This window comes from Topomyia yanbarensis, chromosome 2 (genome assembly GCF_030247195.1).
Source record: "Topomyia yanbarensis strain Yona2022 chromosome 2, ASM3024719v1, whole genome shotgun sequence".
In the NCBI taxonomy this organism is placed as follows: Eukaryota; Metazoa; Arthropoda; class Insecta; order Diptera; family Culicidae; genus Topomyia; species Topomyia yanbarensis.
The window spans coordinates 369,262,102-369,286,350 of record NC_080671.1 but is presented as its reverse complement, the minus strand read 5'-3'; the positions used below and the strand labels follow the sequence as shown (position 1 = coordinate 369,286,350).

The following is a 24,249-nucleotide window of genomic DNA, read 5'->3' as shown; positions in this document are numbered from 1 at the left end:
TCGGAATCGCTGTACCTAGTGCCGCTACAGCAGTCCTTCCTATGGCGGAACGGATCTCCCTACAGCCATCTTCAAGAGCTGTTCTTCCGTGGGTAGTGCTGCTTCCAGCCACTGTGCGTAGTCTTAGGCGTCTCGAAGTTGCGCGATGTTGGGCCTTGGCATCCGACTACGACGAGTGATGTACACCGTCGAGAGTTTCGAGCGCATGCATACTGCAACTAGGTAATGGTCCGAATCTAAATTCGCACTGCGGTAGGTACGAACGTTGGTGATATCAGAGAAGAATCGCCCGTCGATTAGAACGTGATCAATTTGGTTTTCGGTGCGTTGGTCAGGTGATCTCCAGGTGGCTTTGTGGATATCTCTGCGGGGGAAAAAGGTACTTCGGACTACCATGCCACGGGAGGCTTCGAAGTTCACGCATCGTTGGCCATTGTCATTCGATACGGTATGCTGTTTTGCTCGATTACCGGTCTAAACGTTACCTCCCGTCCTACCTGAGCGTTCATATCACCGACGACGATGTTCACGTCCCGTTGCGAACAGCCGTCGTACACCTCCTTCAGCTTCGCATATAACGCTTCCTTCTCGTCGTCGGGTCTCTCATCGTGTGGGCAGTGTACGTTGATGATGCTGTAGTTGAAGAAACGGCCTTTGATCCTCAACTTACACAACCCTGCGTTGATCGCAGTCCATCCAATCATGCGTTGACGCATCCTACCCAGCACTACAAAACCGGTTTCCAGCTCGTTGGTGGTGCCACAGCTCTGGGTGAAAGTAGCCGCCCGATGCTCGCTTTTCCATACCTTTTGGCCTGTCAAGTAAAGTTCCTTCACTTCAAAGTTGCGTGGTTGAAGTTCGTCGTAGATGATCCTGTCGAAAGCTGGAAAGCACCTGCAGTTCCATGTTCTGAGTTACCAATCGTAGTCCTTATTTCGTCGCGTAGGTCTTGCCGATTGTTCCGATTCGTATTTTCTTCCGCATTGTTCGTAACAGAAAACGGGTTGGTAATGGCATAGCATGTTTGATGTTCATAAACAGTAAAAGCATGATTGTTCCAGAATTTATTATTTTGCTTTATCTAATTCTATTTTTTTTAAACTTCATTCTAGATGCTCATTTTGCGCAGTTCATTCATTTCATGGAATTTATTACTTTTACTCATATTAAATATTTGACTAATTTCAAATATATTATCATTTCATTTCAAACATTTTTTTATTGAGCATTCTTTTCATTTTTGAGCACGTTTTATCTATTTTATTCGTTTCATTCTTTGGATTCGTTCTGATCAGTTTATTCATTTCATAAATTTTATTCGCATCTTTAATTTAACTTATTTTATTCACTTTTTTCGTGCTATACATTTCATTTTTTCCAAATTATACATTTAATTCACTTCCTTCATTTTAATAATCTGACTAATTTTTTTCGGTCATTTAGGACTATTACAATAAATTTGAGTGGTAACAGCTACAAAAATAATCCGTAGTAATAAAGTTATTGCAATTGTTCTGATTGAATTCCTCTGGAGCAGTGTTGCCAGAGACGTTGTCAGTTATCGGTGAATAATTATTTTTGCATATATTTTCGTTGGCTTAAAATATTTTTGAAAATTGATAAATCTTATCAATTTCAACTGTCTTTGGCTACCTTTTGCGCCCAATTGAACTTCAGAAAACTTTGAAGGAGTTAATTTATATTTATATATATTTTATTAAAACAAAGACGCTTCATTAGAAGAATATTGACCAATTTTCAAAATTTTCATTGAAAAATCGCAAAATTATGGCAGTTTTCATATTTTTATCTAAAAACCGCAAAGTATTTTTAACAAAGGAACATAACATAGCATACTGTTGGAATGGTTATTTCTTCTTCTTTCCAGGTCACATAAAAAATTAAAAATCGATTGAAAAATAACCACGAAGATTTTTTTTTTTTGTGCCGAAAGCTCTGAAAATTAAATCAAGATTTTTAGGGTATACAACATTTTACATACATTATTATGTGTTGCATTTGATGAAATCTACAACCTATGCGAAGTAATTTGATAAGTACAAAATCACTGTAGCATAGTGTAATTTATTCGAGGTATTCATGGATGACTCAAAACTGTGTTCATTTCACCTCTAATTGGGTGCCAACTTCGCGCGAACTCTGCAACGATGCAACAGTGATATGTGTAAGAAATGTCTTATCTTACTGATAAGTGGATTAAAGCGTTTTAGCGGTTATAAAACAGGGAAACGTAAACAAAACTCATGTTTTGTCATTGTATCCGATTTTTCTGCAACTCTTTTATTTGTGGACATACTTTTTATGAACTTCTGTCATTGTTTCCGCTATGCTCTTATCAATCTGTGAACTAGTTCACAACTTTGTGTACAAATACGTTTAATTTTATTTTACTCGAGTACTCTATTTTAGTCCAATCAAAAACGTTTTTATTTGCAAAGTTGCGGAATAATATTGTGAATACATCCTACGAAGAAATGTTTGCTCAAAAATGTCATCAAAAGCCTCAAATAGGTTTTGTTTATCTATTTAGTTGTTCCGATCTTCGGTAGATACCGTATAGATCATAAAGAAATAACATGCTATCTAAATTATTGAAAATTCCTAATAGCTAACTTGTAACTAGATTTGGTAACAAAATCGTCAAAACCAGCGGTATTTCGCTTCAAGAAACCAAGTGTTGCGAATGCTTTCGCCATCGTTGCGGTGATGTGATCCGAGAAGCTAAGTTTTCTATCAAACAGCACTCCCAAGTCACGAATGGAGTCCACTTTTTCGATGACGCGGCCTTGGAGCAAGTACTCATTAGAGTGGACGATCGCCTGAAACATATCATCTTACATTTGTCAGTTTACCATTGCATGCCATTCAACAGGCACCATTGTTCAATATTTAGTTCGTCATCTTGAAGTGCAGCAGAGTCAAGCCCAAAAGCAATGGAACGAAAAATCTTTAAAACGTTGGCGAAGAATAGTTTTCCAGATTTGATACCAGTACAAAGGTCGTTTATGAATAAAATGAAAATTAACGGCCTTAAGTGACTTCCATGCAGGACTCCGGTTGGCATATCAAGCAAGCTAGAACGTGTTGAACCAATTCCTACGAAAGCACTGTGACTAGACAGATAAGATTGCAACCATCCAGTTAAAAAAGTTTTGTCCCACTTTCTGTAGAATGGTCCCACAGCGCACTGTATTAAAGTGTTCTTTTCATCTTCATACAATGCATAGTGGGGCAAGTGACTGTTCATTATCGTTCACTTAACTACTATGACTCAGTTTTACGTGAATTTTTATGTATAAAAATAGACTTCAATGTATATAAAATCTGCACTTAAAAGAAGATATAAAGAGAATATATATTATCAAATTACATCTGTAGACTATATTTCATGTGAAGGATACAGTTGTTGATAAGTTACATCGAATTGAATCAAAATAACTAGATACGTAGTAATAGCTCCTAGTGTCTGAAAATATGTTTGGGAAAATTATCTTAATCAAGGATTTCAATTCACCTACTTACCGAGAAAATCAATGCACTGTCAATTGCGAACCATTCGCATGAAACTGCTGCTGTTCTTTGATGAATCTGATCAGAAAAATGCACCAACTACAAGCAATAAGAATAGTATTGACGGATCTAAAATACCTAGACGAATTTTACCTTCTCGCGAATTTCATCATCAGTAACAAATCCAACAGCTTTATGAATAAGTTTACCCATTCGTTTGGACTGAAAAAAATATGTTGTTATAGCTGTTTAGATTGAAAAAAGTATCAAAAAATTCGGTGAGATTTAATAGCGATACCTTATGAAATCTGAACGATGCACTCATTAACCTTCATGTACTTTCTTAGACCATGGAAATTTGTACTGTAGGGGAGACTGAGGAGACTTGATCCCCTTTTTTATTTTTCAATCCTACTCCGTGGAATGATACAAAAACTATGTATTTTTTGTAGTTTTATATTGTTTCTAGGGTTGACTGATAATCATAAAAAAATTACATGGAAATATTATACTGAACATGAGCTATGAGCATTTTTGGAAAACAACAAAAAACTGGAAAATTCTTTTATTAGTGGAGACTCGATCCCTAATTTGGGGACACTTGATTATTTTTTGAAAACGTGTTTAAAAGAGCATATAGGGTAATAATCCTATTTTTACCCTTTTTCTATTATCATTCTACCCATTTGACGCCTTTGATTAGAGCAGCGTCTGCCATATTTGCTCAACAAATGGTGTTGCGATAAATGGGGTACTCGATTAGAGTTTTTGCTGCGCTCAAACAGAAGATTTTCACCATTCTCAAGACAATTTTGTTATTATATTGGTTCTTAATAAGAGGCGAATGATCTTAAAGCTAAAACCTCTATAATCGAAATAAAAAATGGCTCCTAATAATAAAGCAAAGAAGCTGAAATAATAAAATTAATAATGAAATTATGTGGTGCCCCTCCCTAATAGGACAAAAATAGGTACCTAGCCCCATTCAATGTTATAAATGTATTGTGGTATTGATTAAATTGTTGTGATTACATATTACTATTTTTGTTACTACATATTACGAATCTCTCACAAGATTTTTTTACGAATTCCCCAAATCTTTGTGCAATTATTTGAAAGCTGTCGTCATTATGGTTGAGGAACGTCAAATGTGGGATGCATGGTTGCTACGTATACCGTAGTAAACAATTACAGTTAAGTTTCTGTACGATGAAGCGTTAATTTTTCACAGTATTTTTTTTGTTATTTTATGGCAACAATCGTTTCAATTGTTCTGGTGTGAATTTGGTTATTTTCAGTGGTGTGTATGAAGCATGGCGAAGGGGATCAAATCTCCACGAATTTGAAGGGATCAAGTGAACCCATAGCATCTATTTCAGCAAACTTTAGTACAAGTATAGTTGAACAAAAAAATCAGCTCAATCATAACGTATTCATATGATTGACATTCTCCTGTAATTCTGTATGCAAAATTATAGTATGTAGTGGGTGACTTTATCAATTGTATAAAAGTTTGAAAATTTAGAAAATAAATCTTCTTCAGTTCTTCTGAGATGTTTTTCTTTGAATCGGCAAAAATTCGGTAACACATGTCCAATTTATTTTTTTGTGTTAAAGAAACTTATGTTTAGATAAAGCTGCGCAACTTTCTAGTATATTCGATTAATGTATTCTGATCCGCCTTTGAGTTACAATGATGGGATCAAGTCTCCCCGGGGATCAAGTCTCCTCAGTCTCCCCTACTGGTAAACTTCAAGAACCTTTCCATACGGGAAAATTAATCCTATGTCTTATAGATAATATACATAAAAATTATATTCATGGAACTAAATTTTTTTAGAGCTGTGCAAACTATACACAGTTGATACATGTTCTATTTTAAAGCTACAGTTGGATAAAAAAAAATAAGAAGACAAAACAGGCTATGGCAAAAAAGACACTTACGAAAACGTGGATTCAAAATAAACTTGTCATTAAAATCGTTATACTTGAAAATATTAAAACGGACGTCATCCCTGATTTCAAATGCATAAAAAACAATGAGTACAAGCGAAAAGAAACGAATTGCGCTTCCAATGTAGGTATCATTATTATTTCTCTACACAAAAAGATTTGTGCAAATGAAAATGACTAAGCGTAAGTTGCTCCTACTGAACTTACCTCTGAATGTATCATTTGTCCAAGTATTGCATTGAACATCTGATAGATAACGTAATAGACACTCCAGAGGAAATTATGAATTCCCATGTAAACACTTACACTGTCCGCGTTCACCAAAATTGTGTACATTGTGAACCAGCTAAGAATGGTAACACATGTCGCTCCCAGATGCGTCAGAAGTATCTGTATACCAGTATGCTGATTGAACCGATCGACAATTTGTATCAGACGACTATGTAGGTTAGCTATTTCTACGACTCGACGGCTGTTTACTGATCTCTCTTGGGATATGTAGAAGAGACGAAAATGGTTCACAAGCTCCATTTCTGTTGGGAAGATTTCGCTGAAAATAGTTCAAAAAATTAATGGGATTCATCTTTAGTTTAACGACAAATATCTATCAACAAATAAGAAATAATATGAAATTATAACAGTAAAAATAATAATAATAATAGTAACAATAGTAATAGAAACAATAATAAGAACTTATAGAACAATTTGCATGAGATTGGAGAAGAATATGTCCAACAGAAAAAGAATGCTGGATATTTTCAACGAGCAGTTCCCTCGATTTTCAACCCGCCTAATCGGAATATATCATAGAACCGACCGACCAGACCTATCATGTCGCACAACATGCTCATAGGGTAGACGAGCCCTTATTCATCTCATTAGTCGGGATGTCACACTCTTTCGCGGATAACTCGGCTTTCAGTGATTGGAATGCGCTTAAGTCGATATCAACATCTTTGCTTCGTTCCTAATAAGCAGTACAATAAAAAAATATCGCCTGGAAAATGTAAAATACTCCCATTTGAGCGAAGCGAAAAGTCGAGTACAACGCACCCTTATTCGTCCTACCATTTGAGCCAATGCGTTGAATAGAGAGAGTAGATACTGCTCTAACTAATGTGTTCAAATGGGTAGGATGAACAGAGGTGCTAAGATGAATTAGGGCACAGTAACCCTATATGCCAAGGTGGAGTGCATCAAACAAGAAAATTAAAGTTTTCAGTACACTCAAAGTATACATAAGAGGCGTTGCGGCAAAATTTAAAATTGGAACATTTAAGGTAAAGTAATCGGTTGCCGGCACTGGTCGGTTGTCGGCACCTCTACGTAACTTTTGACAGAAAGCAGACATGGACATTCTGATAAATATTATTTGTGTGTTATATTAGAACGATCTTTTTGTGCCGATTGCTGAAGCAAACAGACTCGAATGTTTTGTTCTACAACCAAATTATTTTTTGAACAAGTGAACTTAAAAGTTTGTTTATGATTTGCTTAGTGTTATAGAAAGAAGTAAATCGATCGAAAAAGTATGCGCATTGAATATTTACGATTTGAATTTATTCTATTTTTTATTCAACATTGAATGGCACCGAAATGTTCACCACAATTCTTTTTTGATCAGATTTCAAAAAGGGTACTAAAATCGATGGTTGGCACCCCATTTTTTGTGGCAAATGCTGAGTTCTTAATAACCTAATCAATGTAGATGTATTTGGAACGAGCTTTAAGAATAGATACCAGAGATCGATCTTTGGCACCATTCTGAAAACCAAGAAGGAGACTTCCGGTTTAGCGTTTTACATTTACATGAAGAAAGCCCACCTGGTCGTGTTTTCACCGCTAGGTAGCACTCTATATACCAGATTGTCACGACCAGGAAATTTGGTGGGGTAGCGGGGTTACCCTGGAGCACCCCTCCCCTTTTTGCTACGTACCAGCGTGGACTTCTATCTCATTTGTGTGTAGCTTTATTTAAAATAGACTGCCTGAAACTCACTCAATTGCAGTGAATGCGATCCGTCAGCGCATTAGCAGTGCGAAATATTCGCACCAGTTTTTTACATACATATATTGTAGTTCTGATGAACAATGATGTTCATCACGCCTTTGATGGTAGTTGAAATGAATAAATTTTCTTTTCCCTTTGAATCTTGGTGATTTTCATTCATATTTTTTCCATGTTTAGTAAATTTTCTTAGGGTGTCGACAACCGACCACATTTTTCAAAATGGTAAAAAGTTATCTGTTCGGAAACGGAATAATAATTCACCAGTCTTGTCAGCGTAATGCTTTAAGCTGTAAATATAGAATTTATTTTTAGGGATCATTTTACAATATTTTAGATTTAAGGCTTACAAATTCAGTGATTCATCGTTTTTTCATTCCATCTCGAACAATTGCTTTTTAGGTTAGAATTTAGTTCTGTAAGAGTTCATTTTAAGTATAGTTAGGTTTAAGTTAGGTTTAAGTTAGGCTTAATTAATTGTAATTTTACCTCAACCAAACTGTCGTAGAACATAAGTACAATTCAAAGAAAATTCAAAAGGAACTAAAGTATAGAGATAGGCTCACGTTCACTCTCCCTCAATAGAAACCGCGTGCTATTCTGGCGCTCGTGTAGCATTGCTAGGTTGACAGATGCGATTGACTTCCACTACATTCACTGTAGTGGTGTAGGAAGGGCTGCCAGTTCCAACAGTCCCCTCCCCGTAAAGATGGGTATTGGACTCATCTTTATCTGTCTGGTTCACCTCGAGAATCGCCAGCTTGGACACAGGCCTCCGAAATGCTCCAGTAGATGTCTGAACTACTGCTTGTCTTATTCTGCCATCTCTCCCTGGGATGACCTCCAATACCTTACCTCGAATCCATCCATTTCGCTTTGTATCATCGATTACCACGACCAAATCTCCCTTTTGCACAGCCCTTGAATCGCCAAACCACTTGGTTCTTCTAGTTAACGTGGGTAAATATTCACGAATCCAACGGCGCCAGAAGTGGTCAAGATTATACTGGATCAAGTGCCATGTGCCCCGAACTGCTCTAGTGGCATCTGCTAAGTCAACAGTGGGCTGAGTTACGCCAGTAGAAGATCCCAGCAGAAAATGGTTTGGGGTGATCGCTTCCTGTTCTGCCGAATCTAGAGGCAAATAAGTCAACGGCCGTGTGTTAACAATCGCCTCTGCCTCCACGACTGCGGTATGTAATGCGTCATCGTCCATTTTACGCTCCTGTGGAAGGTTAGTCATTGCAATTTTAATAGACCGAACTAAGCGCTCCCAGGAGCCTCCCATATTCGGGGCGTATGGCGGTATGAACACCCATTTGGTATGAGCGTTAGTAAAGGTAATAGCCGCGTTCTCATAGATGCTCGCGATTTGCTGTTTTAAAATTCGTTCAGCCCCTACAAAATTTCGTCCGTTATCGGAGTAAATCTCCTTTGGGGCACCCCGTCGAGCGACGAACCTTCGAATGGAAGAAATGCAGCAGTGCGTAGACAAGTCGAAGGCAACCTCTACGTGTACAGCGCGAACTGTGAGACACGTAAAAAGCGCGATCCATCTTTTTGCTGTCGATCGACCGACCTTCACGGTAATAGGGCCAAAATAGTCCAACCCGACATAGCTAAATGGGCGAACTAAGGGTGATAGTCTCGCTGGAGGTAGAGGTGCCATTCTCGGAACAAATGGTCTTGCTTTCTTAATTTTACATATTTGACAGCGGTTAGTAATAGTTTTCACAAGTACGCGCAGTCTTGATATGTAAAAACGTTGTCGCAACTCGTTAACAATAGTCTCCGAGTTGGCGTGAAGATACTTGCGGTGATAGCTATCGACAAGCAGGTACGTGACTCGATGATGTCTGGGAAGGATGATCGGACACTTCATATCAACAGAAACTATTTGTAGAGATCCTATGCGGCCCTCAACGCGAAGAACATCCTGTGCATCTAGGATCGGAGTCAGTTTGTGCAAAACACTGTTTTTCTCTAGTGGAACTCGTTTCTTGACAGGCAATTCTTCGTTTTTCCTGATGATAGCAATCTCCTCCGCATATTGGTCCTTTTGCACGATTCTCCATAATAGGATTTCAGCGTTCAGCAGTTCCGGCTGCGTCAGTATTCTCCTGGAAAAATTTCCCTGGATACGATGTCTGCACGCATTAACGAAACGTCTCACATAAGCTACCGCCCGTAACAAACGATTCCAATTAGAGAAACGATCAAAGCGAATTAGTGGTATCGCGCCCTCTTGGTGGATGTAGCATGAACGTAGTTCCTCCTCAGTAGTGATGTTTTGCTCAGCTGGTTGCGGCCACGACTGTTCATCGTGGTATAAAAATTCAGGTCCTTGGTACCAGCGACTAAAATGGTCAAAACAGGGACCTTTACCCCATTTAGTGGCTTCGTCTGCTACATTAAGTTTGCTCGGCACCCATCTCCAATCGTTTGCATTTGTTGACAACAATATCTCGCCAACCCTACAGGCGACAAATTGTCGATAGCGGCGATGTTCTGAACTAATCCATGCCAGCACGGTTCTTGAGTCGGACCAGAAGATTGTTTTGCTGATTGATATCGAATGTCCAGCTACAACGAAATTCGCCAATCGTACACCCAACACTGCTGCCATTAACTCCAACCTAGGGATAGTGACGTGTTGTATAGGCGCAACCTTTGTTTTTGCTGCCACTAAAGCGCATTGAAAGATTTCCTTCTGAATCTCCACACGGAAATATGCTACAGCAGAGTATGCATCCTCACTAGCGTCAACAAAAATATGTAGCTGAGTTGATGAGTACGTACTTGTGTTAGAGTTTTGAAAGTAGCAGCGCGGTATTTTTAGCTCACGAATTTTGTGGAACAAAGAAATCCATCTCTTCCAACGTTCGTAAATTTGGTCGTTGATGCGTTCATCCCATTGAATTTTCGCCCTCCATACATCCTGCATCATAATCTTGCCATGTACCAAAAAGGATGCCAGCAACCCAAGCGGGTCAAACAGGGTCATGATGCATTTCAGGATCTGTCGTTTCGTTGGCCTGGCCTCCACATCGATGAGTTTAGCGATTTCTGTACGAAACGTCGCTGAAAACCGCAATTCGTCTGTATCTGACTGCCAAATCATTCCCAGCACACGCTCTGTACTGGCGTTTCCAGTCGAAGTCAACTCCTTCACACCTTTCACCTTTGCTCCGCCCAGATGCTCCAATACAGCTTCACTATTCGATGCCCAATCTCGAATCTCAAATCCGCCTTTAGAATGCACCACCTTCACGTCCTCAGCAATTCTTTTCGCATCTTCGACCGTCTCATAGCTACCCAGGTAATCGTCCACATAGTGACACTTTACTATGTCGTTCACTGCCTCGGGATACTGTGACGCAAACTCCTTTGCATTTAAATTTTTAACATATTGCGCGGATGATGGCGAGCAAGTAGCGCCAAATATTGCAACATCCATCGCGAAGATTTGTGGAGATTGGTCAGGATTATCACGCCATAAAAAACGCTGGGAATGGCGATCAGCTTGAATGATACCAATCTGATGGTACATTTCCTTGATGTCACCAGAGACAGCAACTGGATATTGACGGAAGCGGAACAACACGTGAGGCAATGGGGTTAACAAATCTGGTCCCGGTAGAAGAAGGCTATTCAATGAGATTCCGGCCACTTGGGCCGCAGCATCCCACACGAGGCGCACTTTTCCCGGTTTGTTGGGGTTCGTCACTGCGCTGATGGGTAGATACCACACGCGTTTAGCATCGACCGTGAGTTGTTCTTCGTTCGTAAGTTGATGAGCATATCCCTTCTCTTGATACTCGCGGATCTGACGATGAAGATTATCCCTCAATACTGCGTCCTTCTGCATTCGTCGCTCCAGACATTTTAGCCGTTGTACTGCCATAGGGAAGCTGTCCGGTAGGTTTATTTCGTCGTAGCGCCAAATTAAACCGGTTTGGAATCGGTTTCCAATCCTAGTCGTTGTGCTTTCAAGAATCCTTTGAGCTCGTTTGTTCTCTTCAGACATCAGTGGTTCACTCGGTGCTACTCCCATGTAATCCGCATTGAAGTACTCTCTCATCATTGTCTCGAGATTTTCATTTTTGTTGCATTCGCAGATATGAAGACTGACGTGTTCGGGTCCGTGTTGGGAATCGACACTTCCATATACACACCAACCCAAACGTGTTTTAGTCGCTATCGGTCCATAGTCGCCTTCTCTCGTCTCTAACGGAACTGCAAACCGAAGGTTGTGAAGTCCTAACAAAAGACGAGGGTCTGCATGCTCATAGCTTTCAACAGCAAGACCCGCCAGGTGACAGAAGTGCCTTTGCAATTGTTCAAAACGTAAAGTCTGACGAGGAAGGTTTAGAGCTTCAACAGTTCTGATATTCGAAAGATGATAACGATTCTGCTGACCTATTCCAGAAACATCCAATGAAACTACTTGCGATTTGGATTCCAACCGAGACATATTTGCCGTCCAAGTCAGACACATTGGAGAAGTTTGTCCTTGCGCTCCTAATTGCTCAGCAAGTTCGTGCTCGATGAGAGTCGCCGAAGAACCCTCATCAAGAAAGGCAAACACTTTAATAGATTTGGTAGGTCCGTGAAGAATAACGGGAATGATCCGAAACAATACCGACTGTCCACAGTGATGATGAGAATGGTTTTCGATGGATGTGTTAGTGCACCGATTATTGCTGGTATTTCCCTGCCGAGGGAGTGACGTATGCAACATTGGATGGTGACGAAATTCACATCCATTGACTCCGCACCGGCTGGTGTTCCTACAGGCTCGACGGCCATGGAAGTTCAAGCAACATCGACACAGTTTTAGGGAAGTGACGCTTTTCCATCTATTCTCCACGCTGCTTCCTTTGAACGTGGCGCAATCTGCCACTCGATGATCATCCTTAGCGCACACTGGGCAACGTTTCGGCACGTATCGTGTTTCACCGGTTCCACGTACCTCGGCATGAGCATGAAGAAATCCTTTCTCACGACTTCTTGGTTTTTCACTTTTGGACATTGGTTCACCTACGTACACCACTACCTTGCTAACTGCTTCCACAACAGTAGTCATAAACTGGCTGAAAATTTGCAAAGATGCAACAGGGTGGTGTTGTAGGTGTTGAGCCCATTGCAACTTGACGCCAGCTGGAAGTTTGTCCACTATTTCCTGCAAGAGAATTGGGTTGGCAAGATGCGATTGTTGACCAGCGACAATGAGGTGCTGAGTCAAATTTCGAATGGCCATCCCAAATTCAATCAGCGTTTCTAACTTTTCCGACTTCGGTGGTGGAGTTTCACGAACGTTCTTAATGAGCTTATTGATTATCATTTCGGGCCGACCATAAAGCGTTTCCAGCGTTCTAATAACGTCAGGAACCGATTCCGGTGACATTAAGTAATACCTGACTGACTTGAGTGCAGAACCTTTAAGGCATCGCTGAAGTCTGGAAAGATTCTCAGCATTGTTGTATCCGCAAGCATTCGTCGTATTATTGTAGCTACTCAGAAACATCGGCCATTCCTCTGGATCGCCGGTGAATTCCGGCAAATCACGGGGCATAACTTGTCTGGCGGCAAGCTGCTCGGGTGATGGACCTTGACGGACGAGCGACGAACTAGTCATAGGGATTGGTCCATTAATTCCATGACGTGGTGGAACAATGTTTCCGATCTGATTTAAATTCTGGAGCAGAACTTGATTGTGTGGGGCTCGTCTATCGGGTGCCTCTAACGGGATGGAATCAGGTATGGCCGTACGTAGCATATGATCCTCGGTGGCGATTTGGTGGCGATTCGATTTGGGAACGGCTCCCCTTGAAACGCCTGGAAATCGAGAAGAGACAGGCGTCGATTGGTGCAGCAGTTGGAGCTGGCACAGTTGCAGCTGCTCTTGCAACTGCTGTAGTTGCTGGAAGGTTGGTTGACCATCTTGCTCGTAATTTTGCAACGTTTGCTGGAGCCTTCTGTAAGCACTGTTTTCAGGAGGCATTTGCGGATCTCTAATCTCGCCATCGATTCCTCCTACTGCTCCTTCTTCCGTACCGATTTGAAAAACTGGAGCCGGGGGATCTAGGGAAACACCCTCTTCTAGATTCGGTACTCCTACTGCAGGAGCATCTTGTTTGTTGCCAGCCGATTCTACTGCCGCTTGATCCTCTATCCATTGCGATGTTTGCTTCGCACGAGACTCAATCTCGTCAACCCGGTATCTAACACTTCGAGTTTCGACCTCTTCTTGCAAAGTTTCCTCCAACAGCTGATACTTCTCTTTCAGATATTTTTTCTCTAACTCTAGCTCCATTTGTTTCTTATCTAGCGCTCTTTGTTCCTCCAGACGCTTCATGTTTAGCTCAAGACGAGCCCTTCGGGAAGAAACTGACGAGGCGACGGAAACTGATTTGGCTGGTTTTGGCAAGCAATGTCGGCACATCCATTTAACTAATTTGACGGAGTCTGTAACGCCGGCACACGAGAAATGCCACCAGTTAGAGCATTTGTCACAAGCGACAAGGTTATCGTCGGAGTCCGGTCTTTGACACGCAACACAATTATAGCTATTACTGTTATTCGGTGTTCCATGCTGCTCAGACATGGTGCAATGAATTTCTTAAAAGTTTGTTCGGAAACGGAATAATAATTCACCAGTCTTGTCAGCGTAATGCTTTAAGCTGTAAATATAGAATTTATTTTTAGGGATCATTTTACAATATTTTAGATTTAAGGCTTACAAATTCAGTGATTCATCGTTTTTTCATTCCATCTCGAACAATTGCTTTTTAGGTTAGAATTTAGTTCTGTAAGAGTTCATTTTAAGTATAGTTAGGTTTAAGTTAGGTTTAAGTTAGGCTTAATTAATTGTAATTTTACCTCAACCAAACTGTCGTAGAACATAAGTACAATTCAAAGAAAATTCAAAAGGAACTAAAGTATAGAGATAGGCTCACGTTCACTCTCCCTCAATAGAAACCGCGTGCTATTCTGGCGCTCGTGTAGCATTGCTAGGTTGACAGATGCGATTGACTTCCACTACATTCACTGTAGTGGTGTAGGAAGGGCTGCCAGTTCCAACAGTCCCCTCCCCGTAAAGATGGGTATTGGACTCATCTTTATCTGTCTGGTTCACCTCGAGAATCGCCAGCTTGGACACAGGCCTCCGAAATGCTCCAGTAGATGTCTGAACTACTGCTTGTCTTATTCTGCCATCTCTCCCTGGGATGACCTCCAATACCTTACCTCGAATCCATCCATTTCGCTTTGTATCATCGATTACCACGACCAAATCTCCCTTTTGCACAGCCCTTGAATCGCCAAACCACTTGGTTCTTCTAGTTAACGTGGGTAAATATTCACGAATCCAACGGCGCCAGAAGTGGTCAAGATTATACTGGATCAAGTGCCATGTGCCCCGAACTGCTCTAGTGGCATCTGCTAAGTCAACAGTGGGCTGAGTTACGCCAGTAGAAGATCCCAGCAGAAAATGGTTTGGGGTGATCGCTTCCTGTTCTGCCGAATCTAGAGGCAAATAAGTCAACGGCCGTGTGTTAACAATCGCCTCTGCCTCCACGACTGCGGTATGTAATGCGTCATCGTCCATTTTACGCTCCTGTGGAAGGTTAGTCATTGCAATTTTAATAGACCGAACTAAGCGCTCCCAGGAGCCTCCCATATTCGGGGCGTATGGCGGTATGAACACCCATTTGGTATGAGCGTTAGTAAAGGTAATAGCCGCGTTCTCATAGATGCTCGCGATTTGCTGTTTTAAAATTCGTTCAGCCCCTACAAAATTTCGTCCGTTATCGGAGTAAATCTCCTTTGGGGCACCCCGTCGAGCGACGAACCTTCGAATGGAAGAAATGCAGCAGTGCGTAGACAAGTCGAAGGCAACCTCTACGTGTACAGCGCGAACTGTGAGACACGTAAAAAGCGCGATCCATCTTTTTGCTGTCGATCGACCGACCTTCACGGTAATAGGGCCAAAATAGTCCAACCCGACATAGCTAAATGGGCGAACTAAGGGTGATAGTCTCGCTGGAGGTAGAGGTGCCATTCTCGGAACAAATGGTCTTGCTTTCTTAATTTTACATATTTGACAGCGGTTAGTAATAGTTTTCACAAGTACGCGCAGTCTTGATATGTAAAAACGTTGTCGCAACTCGTTAACAATAGTCTCCGAGTTGGCGTGAAGATACTTGCGGTGATAGCTATCGACAAGCAGGTACGTGACTCGATGATGTCTGGGAAGGATGATCGGACACTTCATATCAACAGAAACTATTTGTAGAGATCCTATGCGGCCCTCAACGCGAAGAACATCCTGTGCATCTAGGATCGGAGTCAGTTTGTGCAAAACACTGTTTTTCTCTAGTGGAACTCGTTTCTTGACAGGCAATTCTTCGTTTTTCCTGATGATAGCAATCTCCTCCGCATATTGGTCCTTTTGCACGATTCTCCATAATAGGATTTCAGCGTTCAGCAGTTCCGGCTGCGTCAGTATTCTCCTGGAAAAATTTCCCTGGATACGATGTCTGCACGCATTAACGAAACGTCTCACATAAGCTACCGCCCGTAACAAACGATTCCAATTAGAGAAACGATCAAAGCGAATTAGTGGTATCGCGCCCTCTTGGTGGATGTAGCATGAACGTAGTTCCTCCTCAGTAGTGATGTTTTGCTCAGCTGGTTGCGGCCACGACTGTTCATCGTGGTATAAAAATTCAGGTCCTTGGTACCAGCGACTAAAAAGGTCAAAACAGGGACCTTTACCCCATTTAGTGGCTTCGTCTGCTACATTAAGTTTGCTCGGCACCCATCTCCAATCGTTTGCATTTGTTGACAACAATATCTCGCCAACCCTACAGGCGACAAATTGTCGATAGCGGCGATGTTCTGAACTAATCCATGCCAGCACGGTTCTTGAGTCGGACCAGAAGATTGTTTTGCTGATTGATATCGAATGTCCAGCTACAACGAAATTCGCCAATCGTACACCCAACACTGCTGCCATTAACTCCAACCTAGGGATAGTGACGTGTTGTATAGGCGCAACCTTTGTTTTTGCTGCCACTAAAGCGCATTGAAAGATTTCCTTCTGAATCTCCACACGGAAATATGCTACAGCAGAGTATGCATCCTCACTAGCGTCAACAAAAATATGTAGCTGAGTTGATGAGTACGTACTTGTGTTAGAGTTTTGAAAGTAGCAGCGCGGTATTTTTAGCTCACGAATTTTGTGGAACAAAGAAATCCATCTCTTCCAACGTTCGTAAATTTGGTCGTTGATGCGTTCATCCCATTGAATTTTCGCCCTCCATACATCCTGCATCATAATCTTGCCATGTACCAAAAAGGATGCCAGCAACCCAAGCGGGTCAAACAGGGTCATGATGCATTTCAGGATCTGTCGTTTCGTTGGCCTGGCCTCCACATCGATGAGTTTAGCGATTTCTGTACGAAACGTCGCTGAAAACCGCAATTCGTCTGTATCTGACTGCCAAATCATTCCCAGCACACGCTCTGTACTGGCGTTTCCAGTCGAAGTCAACTCCTTCACACCTTTCACCTTTGCTCCGCCCAGATGCTCCAATACAGCTTCACTATTCGATGCCCAATCTCGAATCTCAAATCCGCCTTTAGAATGCACCACCTTCACGTCCTCAGCAATTCTTTTCGCATCTTCGACCGTCTCATAGCTACCCAGGTAATCGTCCACATAGTGACACTTTACTATGTCGTTCACTGCCTCGGGATACTGTGACGCAAACTCCTTTGCATTTAAATTTTTAACATATTGCGCGGATGATGGCGAGCAAGTAGCGCCAAATATTGCAACATCCATCGCGAAGATTTGTGGAGATTGGTCAGGATTATCACGCCATAAAAAACGCTGGGAATGGCGATCAGCTTGAATGATACCAATCTGATGGTACATTTCCTTGATGTCACCAGAGACAGCAACTGGATATTGACGGAAGCGGAACAACACGTGAGGCAATGGGGTTAACAAATCTGGTCCCGGTAGAAGAAGGCTATTCAATGAGATTCCGGCCACTTGGGCCGCAGCATCCCACACGAGGCGCACTTTTCCCGGTTTGTTGGGGTTCGTCACTGCGCTGATGGGTAGATACCACACGCGTTTAGCATCGACCGTGAGTTGTTCTTCGTTCGTAAGTTGATGAGCATATCCCTTCTCTTGATACTCGCGGATCTGACGATGAAGATTATCCCTCAATACTGCGTCCTTCTGCATTCGTCGCTCCAGACATTTTAGCCGTTGTACTGCCATAGGGAAGCTGTCCGGTAGGTTTATTTCGTCGTAGCGCCAAATTAAACCGGTTTGGAATCGGTTTCCAATCCTAGTCGTTGTGCTTTCAAGAATCCTTTGAGCTCGTTTGTTCTCTTCAGACATCAGTGGTTCACTCGGTGCTACTCCCATGTAATCCGCATTGAAGTACTCTCTCATCATTGTCTCGAGATTTTCATTTTTGTTGCATTCGCAGATATGAAGACTGACGTGTTCGGGTCCGTGTTGGGAATCGACACTTCCATATACACACCAACCCAAACGTGTTTTAGTCGCTATCGGTCCATAGTCGCCTTCTCTCGTCTCTAACGGAACTGCAAACCGAAGGTTGTGAAGTCCTAACAAAAGACGAGGGTCTGCATGCTCATAGCTTTCAACAGCAAGACCCGCCAGGTGACAGAAGTGCCTTTGCAATTGTTCAAAACGTAAAGTCTGACGAGGAAGGTTTAGAGCTTCAACAGTTCTGATATTCGAAAGATGATAACGATTCTGCTGACCTATTCCAGAAACATCCAATGAAACTACTTGCGATTTGGATTCCAACCGAGACATATTTGCCGTCCAAGTCAGACACATTGGAGAAGTTTGTCCTTGCGCTCCTAATTGCTCAGCAAGTTCGTGCTCGATGAGAGTCGCCGAAGAACCCTCATCAAGAAAGGCAAACACTTTAATAGATTTGGTAGGTCCGTGAAGAATAACGGGAATGATCCGAAACAATACCGACTGTCCACAGTGATGATGAGAATGGTTTTCGATGGATGTGTTAGTGCACCGATTATTGCTGGTATTTCCCTGCCGAGGGAGTGACGTATGCAACATTGGATGGTGACGAAATTCACATCCATTGACTCCGCACCGGCTGGTGTTCCTACAGGCTCGACGGCCATGGAAGTTCAAGCAACATCGACACAGTTTTAGGGAAGTGACGCTTTTCCATCTATTCTCCACGCTGCTTCCTTTGAACGTGGCGCAATCTGCCACTCGATGATCATCCTTAGCGCACACTGGGCAACGTTTCGGCACGTATCGTGTTTCACCGGTTCCACGTACCTCGGCATGAGCATGAAGAAATCCTTTCTCACGACTTCTTGGTTTTTCACTTTTGGACATTGGTTCACCTACGTACACCACTACCTTGCTAACTGCTTCCACAACAGTAGTCATAAACTGGCTGAAAATTTGCAAAGATGCAACAGGGTGGTGTTGTAGGTGTTGAGCCCATTGCAACTTGACGCCAGCTGGAAGTTTGTCCACTATTTCCTGCAAGAGAATTGGGTTGGCAAGATGCGATTGTTGACCAGCGACAATGAGGTGCTGAGTCAAATTTCGAATGGCCATCCCAAATTCAATCAGCGTTTCTAACTTTTCCGACTTCGGTGGTGGAGTTTCACGAACGTTCTTAATGAGCTTATTGATTATCATTTCGGGCCGACCATAAAGCGTTTCCAGCGTTCTAATAACGTCAGGAACCGATTCCGGTGACATTAAGTAATACCTGACTGACTTGAGTGCAGAACCTTTAAGGCATCGCTGAAGTCTGGAAAGATTCTCAGCATTGTTGTATCCGCAAGCATTCGTCGTATTATTGTAGCTACTCAGAAACATCGGCCATTCCTCTGGATCGCCGGTGAATTCCGGCAAATCACGGGGCATAACTTGTCTGGCGGCAAGCTGCTCGGGTGATGGACCTTGACGGACGAGCGACGAACTAGTCATAGGGATTGGTCCATTAATTCCATGACGTGGTGGAACAATGTTTCCGATCTGATTTAAATTCTGGAGCAGAACTTGATTGTGTGGGGCTCGTCTATCGGGTGCCTCTAACGGGATGGAATCAGGTATGGCCGTACGTAGCATATGATCCTCGGTGGCGATTTGGTGGCGATTCGATTTGGGAACGGCTCCCCTTGAAACGCCTGGAAATCGAGAAGAGACAGGCGTCGATTGGTGCAGCAGTTGGAGCTGGCACAGTTGCAGCTGCTCTTGCAACTGCTGTAGTTGCTGGAAGGTTGGTTGACCATCTTGCTCGTAATTTTGCAACGTTTGCTGGAGCCTTCTGTAAGCACTGTTTTCAGGAGGCATTTGCGGATCTCTAATCTCGCCATCGATTCCTCCTACTGCTCCTTCTTCCGTACCGATTTGAAAAACTGGAGCCGGGGGATCTAGGGAAACACCCTCTTCTAGATTCGGTACTCCTACTGCAGGAGCATCTTGTTTGTTGCCAGCCGATTCTACTGCCGCTTGATCCTCTATCCATTGCGATGTTTGCTTCGCACGAGACTCAATCTCGTCAACCCGGTATCTAACACTTCGAGTTTCGACCTCTTCTTGCAAAGTTTCCTCCAACAGCTGATACTTCTCTTTCAGATATTTTTTCTCTAACTCTAGCTCCATTTGTTTCTTATCTAGCGCTCTTTGTTCCTCCAGACGCTTCATGTTTAGCTCAAGACGAGCCCTTCGGGAAGAAACTGACGAGGCGACGGAAACTGATTTGGCTGGTTTTGGCAAGCAATGTCGGCACATCCATTTAACTAATTTGACGGAGTCTGTAACGCCGGCACACGAGAAATGCCACCAGTTAGAGCATTTGTCACAAGCGACAAGGTTATCGTCGGAGTCCGGTCTTTGACACGCAACACAATTATAGCTATTACTGTTATTCGGTGTTCCATGCTGCTCAGACATGGTGCAATGAATTTCTTAAAAGTTTGTTCGGAAACGGAATAATAATTCACCAGTCTTGTCAGCGTAATGCTTTAAGCTGTAAATATAGAATTTATTTTTAGGGATCATTTTACAATATTTTAGATTTAAGGCTTACAAATTCAGTGATTCATCGTTTTTTCATTCCATCTCGAACAATTGCTTTTTAGGTTAGAATTTAGTTCTGTAAGAGTTCATTTTAAGTATAGTTAGGTTTAAGTTAGGTTTAAGTTAGGCTTAATTAATTGTAATTTTACCTCAACCAAACTGTCGTAGAACATAAGTACAATTCAAAGAAAATTCAAAAGGAACTAAAGTATAGAGATAGGCTCACGTTCACTCTCCCTCAATAGAAACCGCGTGCTATTCTGGCGCTCGTGTAGCATTGCTAGGTTGACAGATGCGATTGACTTCCACTACATTCACTGTAGTGGTGTAGGAAGGGCTGCCAGTTCCAACATTATCATTTTACTGAATTGTTAATAATTTTTTTCATGTTGACAGAATAAATTAAATTCTTTCATAAGTTATTAATTAAGGACTCTAGCTTTCCATTGGTATGCTTATTCCCATATATTGTTGAATTGGAGTAATGTTGTGAGCAAAACAGCAAAAGTGTGCCGACAACCGAACACATTCCCCTATATATTATTGCCTCTTTTTATATTTCGAAATATCACTTAAGACCCTAATGCATACTTTATACAAATAAAAAAAATCAATTTTTTAAAATTCTTCACTGATGTAAACCCTTAAGGGGGTTTACACCTGATACATCTTCTAAGATTATACATATTAAGATAATATATATTATATGCTCAATATCGTTCATTGAAATAATCGAAATATTTAGATTATAATAAAAATGTTAAATCTCAAATATTTATCCTCAAAACAATCTTAATAAAAATGATAGTAATAATAATACCTACAACAACAAAAATGATAAAATTACTTTATAAAATTAAATACAAAATGCTAGGAAACCTACCATAAATATCGATTCAGGGACTTAAAACGATACTGCACTGCATACTGAAGGATGGCATGTTGTCCACAAAGAGTCGTAACCATGATATTTGTGATACTGACGCCCACAAACACCACAACAAATGTGATCAAGATACCGTTCATAGCTAGATATGTCAAATAAGCGGCAACTGCGATAATTAGCCATAAAAACACTGTCATCCATATAGCAAGCATATTGAACCAATGGTTTTGGGCTTTTAAATCAATTTGATATCCTATGGTTTTTAACTGGAAAAACAATAAACGAAGCTTCAAAATATGCAAGCAAACTGTTCATGTCATTGAGAAACTTTTTTCTAAAGCTGAATTAGTTCGTAGCTGTAACAGCTTACCGCTTCAAAATATAACTTTTAATAAATTCTTAAGCAGTCGTACAACCCACAGTAAACAATATGCAATACAAAAAGAGTACACATTCAGCAATAGTAAAAGTTCATTTATCTTAAATATTTAAATATTTCATTACTTTCAGGTCAAATTTATGAATATCTAAAAGGTTGTCCATGCCCCGCTTGCGAAAGCAAACATTTAGACTCGTGGAGATGACCAGGAATAAGGTCCCGACCAGAAGTACGCAACGCATTCCATACCGTAGAATCACGGAGCTCGATTTGCTACCTACGGTATCCGCTTTGATGTAGAGAACAAAAATAGCAATCTGTACAAACACTGCGAAAAGGTATGCGTATGGTACGCGTTTGTAAGTAGGCAGCTTGTTTTGACCACTGTATTCCAAGGGCGATAAACCGAACTTATCACTAATCCAGTGACCAATCCAGAGTACATCGAAAAACGTCTCATGTCTGCGAAGGTTTTCGAGTAAATTTTTGACTGATGCAAACATTGTACTGTTCGGTGACAAGCTGTAATTGAAACTGGCTTGCCGTATGCCATTCATGATATCGATAAATGCTTTTTGTGGTGACGTTAGGTATTCAAAATGAACCGGCTGTAATTAATCAAGATCAGAACGCTTAATATATATCCATGAATAAATAATGCACCAAACAGCGAATCCTCAGTACATCACGTTCACGATATTGATAGGTACACTGATACTTTTTCCAGAGAAGGAATGGTAATAGGGTAATCAACCTGATTTGAATCCCTGCGTATTTTGGACTGTCCATTTTTTGCCACCTTTACTGCCAAATTTCTCCAAAATCGGTTGGATTTAGAAAAGTAAAAATAAATCTTTGAGTTGTTTTTAAGTTTCAACATTGTTAATTCACCTCTAATTGTTAATTAAATGCTCTAATAAACAAAATGAGTAGTTAAAGAAATGTCATCGAAAACAATTCATAGCTCCACTGTTACTAAGAGGAATCGGTAGTAGTGATTAGGGTTGGGAAAACTGAGACATTTAAAAAACCGACATTTTCGGCATTGGAATCCGGTAAAACCGGTAACTAGAAAGAAAATAAGAATAACAAGTGGTATTTACAATGCAGTCTTTTTCACTTTAGTTTGGTGCCAATTCCTACTTTACTAACGAAATAATCGTTCAGCACGCGTTACTTTAGTATCTTTTATGTATTTCGGTAGCTTGTTTCTGCATCGTATCCTGAAAAGTGAGAATGTCGACACGTTGTCTAACTCGCTTATTGGACTAAAAGGCATGCGGGTTAGCTAGATGCAGTGGATATTCCGAAATTTGACAAACAAATGCTTTGGACCTGACGTTTTGGTTTGCAGATTATCCAAATGCTTCAATATAAACTGAAGGCGATGTTCAACAGAAGTTAAAACAGATTCCAACGCATCAAAGATGCATCAACGTACTAGATTTGCTATAGGTCAGATTTATCCAGGTCAAATTTATCGCCAAGCCCCAAAAAGATCATTTGAACAGTCATACTTAGTTTATGAAACCGCTTGATCATCAATTCCACCTTGTCTTAAAACACAGTGTTTATTTTCTACCCTTTTCAATTTATTTTTAAAGTAACCTGTTACAATATCGATGGAAACATTTTGAAAAAATATGCAATGTAGCGCCTTTTTAATAAAATTGTAGAATTAATTAACAGAATTCTATGATAGTATCAAGCTTTATAGGTTTCCATACTTTAGTAACAAATGAGGTCTTAGTCACTGATAAAACTTAGATTGCAATCGATTACTATACTTATAGCGTGCTTTTAACTTCAATTGTTACTTGGAACAGTAGAGGACAATATATTGAATACAAAATTAAGTAGGGTGATGAGCCTATTTTCACCATACTAAGCAAGGTGCCTTACTAATTCGATAATTTCTTGCCTTACAATCAATAGAATGCGTAAAAATTGACATCAACCGCTTTGCTTCGTTGTTAAGAACCAATATAATAACACAAATGCGTTGAAAACAGTAAAATTCTCGTGTTTGAGCACAATCAAAACTCGAATCGAGTGCCCCTATTGTTGCGCTACCATTTGATTCAATGCGTTGAACAAAGATGGCAGACACTGCTCTAACCAACGCGTTGCAACGGCTTCAAATGGGTAGGGTGATAATAGAAACATGGCGCAAATAGGCTCATCACCCTATGTGTGAATGTGGAAGTGATAGATTTTGTCTTGCAGATCTACTTATTCCAGCATAATTTGATATGCACTGTTTCACTTGATGGTATTTGGATTCTCATATCGAGCTCTATTCCACTGCTTATAAAGTGTCCCAAAGTAGGTGAGCTTGTTGTATATAGAAACTTATTATAGAACAT

At 41.1% G+C, this 24,249-nt stretch overlaps 1 protein-coding gene across 1 annotated transcript; it reads right to left on the bottom strand.

Moving 5' to 3' along the window:
- Window positions 1–3,393: 3,393 nt before the first annotated feature.
- Window positions 3,394–22,440, bottom strand: LOC131680743 (putative gustatory receptor 28b). The gene is made up of 6 exons (XM_058961451.1): window positions 22,009–22,440; window positions 21,502–21,770; window positions 5,692–6,034; window positions 3,685–3,753; window positions 3,544–3,630; window positions 3,394–3,487 (listed from the first exon to the last, which is right to left on the bottom strand). Exons 1-6 carry the CDS (start codon window positions 22,438–22,440, stop codon window positions 3,401–3,403), a joined length of 1,287 nt encoding a protein of 428 aa, XP_058817434.1. The 3' UTR covers window positions 3,394–3,400.
- Window positions 22,441–24,249: the final 1,809 nt, after the last annotated feature.